A 6146-nucleotide genomic window follows, 5' to 3' on the forward strand; every position below is an offset into this window, starting at 1 on the left:
GGTGGGCATTCTTTATCAGGTGTTATGAGGGCAACACATAACTCCTTGAAGCTATTTATATTTTCTGAGTCTTCATCCAGTCTATGCTGAACTTCGTAGACTGCTCTCCAAAATACTTCGACCTCCTCTGGTTTGGGTGGGTGTTCGACAGTAACTGGGAGTGTCTTGGAAGAGTCGAGATGGGTCAGAGAGAAACTGTTGATTTTCTCTGACCCACCTCTCCCTCCGCTCTAGACTTCTCTTAGCGTCAGATAGTATCCGTATTCTCTCAAGAATATGCTGCCTGATGGTCAGCAGCATGAAATAAACGTTGAATCGAGTTCTGACCTATATCATAATTCAGGGCTCACGTATTACCCTTTTTCCCAACTTAATGCGCCACTATTTTAAAAAACCGGGGATTGCGCGAGCTTAACGTGAAGCTGACGGAACCCAATACAAAGAAACGTTAAATCGAATTTGGACCCATGGCGTCATTAAGGGCTCATTTAAGGCTCTTCAAAACCACAAAAACATATTTACCAAAATCCACTTCTAAAACTGAGAAATCACCCTTGATACAAATTATGCACAAATCGTAAATATGTCCATACCAGTATTCAAGAATTACTTAATGCTCTAGTGCCACATTTAGTGTTCCACTATTTTAAAAAAAATCTGGGATGACGCTAGCTTAATTTACTGAAGTGAAACTGTGAATTTTCCGCAAGATTAACCGCTTTTCCAGATTTTTTTTAAATAAGCAGTTTCAGAATTATTCTCAAAATAAATAAAAAGAAGACTTATTTTTAAAAAGAGAATAAAATAAGAAATCTTTAGAAACTCTAAAAGTTAAAAGATCTAAAAATCCAAATCTTTACCAATAAATAAAAAAATAAAATTAATAAAATAAATACAGACTGAATACTACACAGGAAAATTTCATAAGGTTAACTCCTTTTCGAGTTAAAAAAAATGAAATAAAAATTGTTAAAAATTGTTCTTCACCACCGCCAACCCCAAAACCTGCACAGTAACGGGGTCCAACTGTATTTCAAAAAAGTTGAATATTCCACAAAAAGTACTTTCCATTTGGATGACATAACTTTGAGCTTATCAGAAGGAGTACATCGCATTTCTCTTAGGTGTATCAGGAACCAGTAGAAACGCACGCGCTACGGCGCGCTTCTATTAATTTTGTTTTGTGGAAAAGAATCAAGTAAATGCTTATTTTGTCTATGTCATTTATACTTAATGAATGTTACAAAATATTAGTATAAAATAATTAGAAGACACCACAGGATGAGTTCCGTACTTTTAACTGCGATTATTTTTTTATAATAGGCTGATTCAAACAAATTTCGTCTTTTTTGGTAAACAAATAAAATTGAACTTTTCTATTCCAAATTAGACTTTTTTGGTTAAAAAATTATTTTAAACCTAATATTGATGAATCACATTTATTATAATTTTGTATCTGACGTTAATGATAATCATATTCTTTACATAAGGCACATTGCATTTGCCAACCATAATTTTTATTTATCAATTTGGCAAATTTTTCAACATGCGTATCAAGTAATTTACCACTTTCTCCTTCAGGAATTAATGTATTGCTTTCTTCCGCGTTCAGAAGCATTTTATTTGTTATTTTAAAAACTAGTCAACAAAATATTTAACAAAATTTCAAAGTAAAATAAACACTTTTTGTTGATAATTTACAATTATTCTCACATCTATAATTTCTTCAACAAATGTATGCATTACCTTTTGAAAATTTATAATTATCATAAAATATTTTAAACATGCTAATAAGAAATAAGACATGTTTTAAAAGAGTATCATCCTTACTATTATTATTACTACTATTTCTACTACTATTTTATTTACAAATATCACTTCTACTGTTATTGCATATTCACACTAATTGCCTAACGGCTTATAAGTCCTGCATACACGCGCATTATAATTATTGACCTCATAGGTAGAAAATTACATTTAATCAGCTTGTTGCCACTTAGTGAATTCTCCTCTGAAAATCTTGTATTGGTCAAGTCTCTCCAATATTAGTTCTTGCATTCGATCTCATACAAATTTGAGTAATAATTGTCTCATTATTCCGATTTATACAAAGTCATTACACTATTTTGTAAGGAATAACATAATATATGAGTATTATAGACATTTTAATTACAAGCGTAGATAGATCCTTACAAAGTTGGATATGACATTATTTGAACAATAATTTATTAATTACAGGATATCTTCTACAAGGTTATTAGGATTATTCCTTTTGACCTTTAAAAAATAACCTTAAAAAATAATTCACGTATGAAAATATTTTGTCACCATTTTTAAAGACCAATCAAATACACTTTTCTTCTCCTCTAGACTCTTCACATTAAAAATTATTTTAAAAAATAAATATTTTGTTTATTGTACATAAAACATATTAAAAGTAAACTAATAATTATTATATTTAAAACGAAATTAAAATTAATGAAATTATTTATTGAATGGAATATTACTTTTTCTTGACAAATATTAAAACATCAATTAAATGTACTTTAATAACACGTTAAAAAAAGAAATACTTGAGAAGTTCTCACTTTGGGCGAAAGTATTAGGAAAAAAGTGCTTATTTGGTGAAAATTCGTCTTTCTAGTTGAAAAATCCATAATTTTATTAAAAAATTCATCTCCTTGGTTACAAATTTGACTATTTTGTTGAAAATTGTTGTTCTTTCGGAAATTCATTTTTTAATTAAAAACTAAACTTTTCTACTTTCGTTTTAAATTCGACTTTTTTTATAGAAAATTAATCTTTATGATTTATAATTCGTTTGTCTGTTTTTAAAATGCGTCTCTTTGGGTAGCATTTTCATTCGTTCAATTATTATCAACTGTTTCATTTTATGTCTAAAAACCATATTTGAAGTTTAAAAATTAAACTGATTTATTGGAAACATATATTTGTTAGAAAATTCAACTCTGGTTGAGAATTTTAATATTTTGTTGAAAATTCATTTGTTTTTGTTTTAAGTTGTCCACTAATACATTTTCATTGAGAATTCATTTTTTGTTTAATGCAACTGTTTTTGGTAGAAGATTAATCTTTTTTGTTTGGAAATTTGACCATTCGGTTTAAAACTCATATTTGTTGGTTAAAAATGTAACTATTTATTTAAAAGTTAAACTATTTGTTTGCATATGCAACTCTTTCACTATAGAGACAAATTCTCAACAAAACCGTTTACAAAATGTTTAAACTATTAACCAAGTAGGGAAAGCTTCAACCAAGAAAGGTAAAACGTGGACAAAAAACGTAATAGTTTATGTTTCAACTAAAAAATATTATTTTAAAACAATAACAACTGAAATGAATCAAAAAATGCATTTTCAAGAAAATCTTGTAATTTGCAACGACATGGATAAACTTTTAACTTAAATAATGAATCTTTAACAAACAAAACAAATAAAAAATTTAAGAAGATAGTTTAACCTTAAACCAATTAGCGAAATACGAAACGAAAAAGATTCATTTTGAATCGAAGAAAGGAATTTTCAGCAAAATATGTCAATTTTCAACAAAAAAGATGAATATTTTGCCAAAAAAAATATGAATATTTACTAAATCAATTTAATATTTAACCAAGTAGTGGAATTCCAACCTTAAGAAGAGAAATTCTTCACCAAAACTGGAATAGTAAAATATTCAATCGAAGAATGAATTTTTAACTGAAATTGTAATAATTGATAACTCTAGGATAAAAAATCGTAATTCACATAAAAAATCAGTCGAATTCAAACAAAAAGACGAATTTTAAACATAAAATAATTAAGTTCTCAGCGAACGATTTGTAACAAATGAGACCTTTAATTTTAAAAAATTTGTGCACAAATGTGCAGGATATACAAAGACCGAGCGTGTAGCGGGAGTTAGGGAATTAATCTTCTTTCTGAAAATTCATCTTTTTCATTTAGAATTAAGCTATTTAGTTGAAAACTCTTTTTTTGTCAAAAATTAAATTCTTTAACTGAAAATTTAACTATCTGTTTGTTTGAAATCTCAACTATTTGGTATCAAATGCATCTGTTCTCGTTAAAATGTCAACTCATTTGTAAAAAATTTAATTTTTTTTTTGGTTCAATATTAATTTTTTTGCTAAAAACTGAACCATCATATTTTTGGTTGAAAATTGATATTCTTGACTGAAACTTTATATATGAAGAACTGAAACATCAGAAAAACTGAGCAAAAAAAAATTGTGATCTGTATGATCTGCAACTTAAAGAACTCATTGAAAATGTCATTGCAGTGCCGTTGATCACTATGGCGAATTTAGTGTCATAATTTATTCAATCCCACAGTTCTTAAACCATACATTATTGAAAATCTTATAAAAAATTAAAAGCTTACAAATTTCTTGTAGCTGTTTTGTGGTGAAGGTGAAGTGCCTGGAGTCTAATTGTACTTTTCTGCTACTGAGTAAAGTTAGTAAACACGTGTAACGTTTCATTACTGTCGAACACACTGATGCCTCGTATCACACGCGTGTATTTATCAAAGAAGGAACAATAGTACCTATTTTCCACTACAGCCCAAGCCACTGTCGCCTCATGTCACACGCATATAGCAATCAAATAAGAATATCGTGACAATCGAATTCGACAATATCGTTTAGAGATTTTATATTAGGGATTGAGTCAACTTTAATCTACATATAGACAACTTTAACCTAAAATGTATATGAGAACTGAGAAATAAGACAAAAAATAAACATATTTACTTAACTAATAACTAACTTTTAAAACTTGCCATAAAAAATGCAAGGAACACTTTATTTCTCATTGGCTTTTATGAAAATACGTTAAAAAATGAATAGAAAAAAATAAACTTTTTCTAAAAGGGCCCACCGAATTTTTAATGTAGGTCTTAAAATAGTTGGAAGATATCCCCAAAACTGATTCAGAAAGAACCCGGAATGTACAGGTATTTAAAAATGAAAACTGTTTTAAGTTAGGCATGGGGCGTGATGTGCTATATCATTTTTGCAAGCAAATTCGTAATATACACAGAAAATCCTATTATAATAACCTGAAATTATTTTAAAGAAATAAAAATGTCTCAAAATGTCAAACAGAATTATTTAAGAAATTTATTTATGTTGAAAATCAAAGGTTTGCTTAACCAACTGCATTCAAAATTTAGACAATTCCATCAGTATTTTCTCTCGTTCCGGAAATTCAGAATTTTCCAAACTATTCCCCATAAAATCTTAAATTTGAACTATGCGTATCTCACAAGAAAATTTACGTTTCCTTTATAACTATTGTATTTCATAACCCAAGTTTTCGAAAACCTGATAAAATTTTTAGTTTCGTTGCTCAACATGCTTGAAAATTGTTAAAAAATATACCTCTGCCGGTGGCTTCCCAGCGACACTAATGCATTCCATGACCAGTTCTCTATCCTCGGTGGTAACAAGAAAAGAACCTTGAAGAATGTTCGGTTTTTGAGGGGGGACTAAAACACTCAAACGTGCAAACCTCGATCGCAATCCCGGTTGACCATCATTAGTTGGCGATGCTTGGCACTGGTATACTCCATCATCTTCTAATTCGACTGGATATATGTGTAAAGAGAAATCCCCTGTAACATAAAATGCATGTAAAAAACTATAGCATATGACTTCTAAAGAATACAATAAATTTGGAAACCAACCTATATTTTAATTGACCAATTTTAAGGATGCAAGAGACGAAAAATGACACAATAAAAGAATAATTTGACGTCGATCCAAGAATTCTTATCTGACTTAATCAGAACTAATCCGTGGTCGAAGGAAAGACTAAGGAAATTATCGAATGTTACCATAAATGATTAATAAAATAAGTACAATGGGCGATAATTTGTCCGACAATGACGGATTCTACACAGATCTCAGCTAAGGCAGCTTTCGAGTGGCTTCGAGCATCTTCGGTTTACCTTCCTAATACCTCGCTTTGAATACGAATCCGGGATCAAAATTTGTCCATCATAAAATGTATGTGCAAAATGTACATATGTGTAACCAATGTACAAGTCAAATCAGGATTGAGTGTAGAGACATCAATAAACAACCTCTAAATAAATAACTGCACAACGTTCCACAATCAACACCTCTT

General features: G+C 29.5%; 2 protein-coding genes across 10 annotated transcripts in view; one reads left to right on the plus strand and one right to left on the minus strand.

Annotated features, from left to right (window-relative positions):
* The window catches only part of LOC117179929, a 1200486-nt gene that overhangs the window by 455557 nt on the left and 738783 nt on the right, over positions 1 to 6146 (plus strand). The gene's annotated exons all lie outside the window — the stretch shown is intronic.
* The window catches only part of LOC117179928 (irregular chiasm C-roughest protein-like), a 164437-nt gene that overhangs the window by 140158 nt on the left and 18133 nt on the right, over positions 1 to 6146 (minus strand). Inside the window, exon 2 of the mRNA XM_033372153.1 lies at positions 5399 to 5631. Coding sequence (XP_033228044.1) covers positions 5399 to 5631 — 233 coding nt within the window. The remainder of the gene's footprint in view (positions 1 to 5398; positions 5632 to 6146) is intronic.

Source organism: Belonocnema kinseyi, chromosome 9 (genome assembly GCF_010883055.1).
Source record: "Belonocnema kinseyi isolate 2016_QV_RU_SX_M_011 chromosome 9, B_treatae_v1, whole genome shotgun sequence".
In the NCBI taxonomy this organism is placed as follows: Eukaryota; Metazoa; Arthropoda; class Insecta; order Hymenoptera; family Cynipidae; genus Belonocnema; species Belonocnema kinseyi.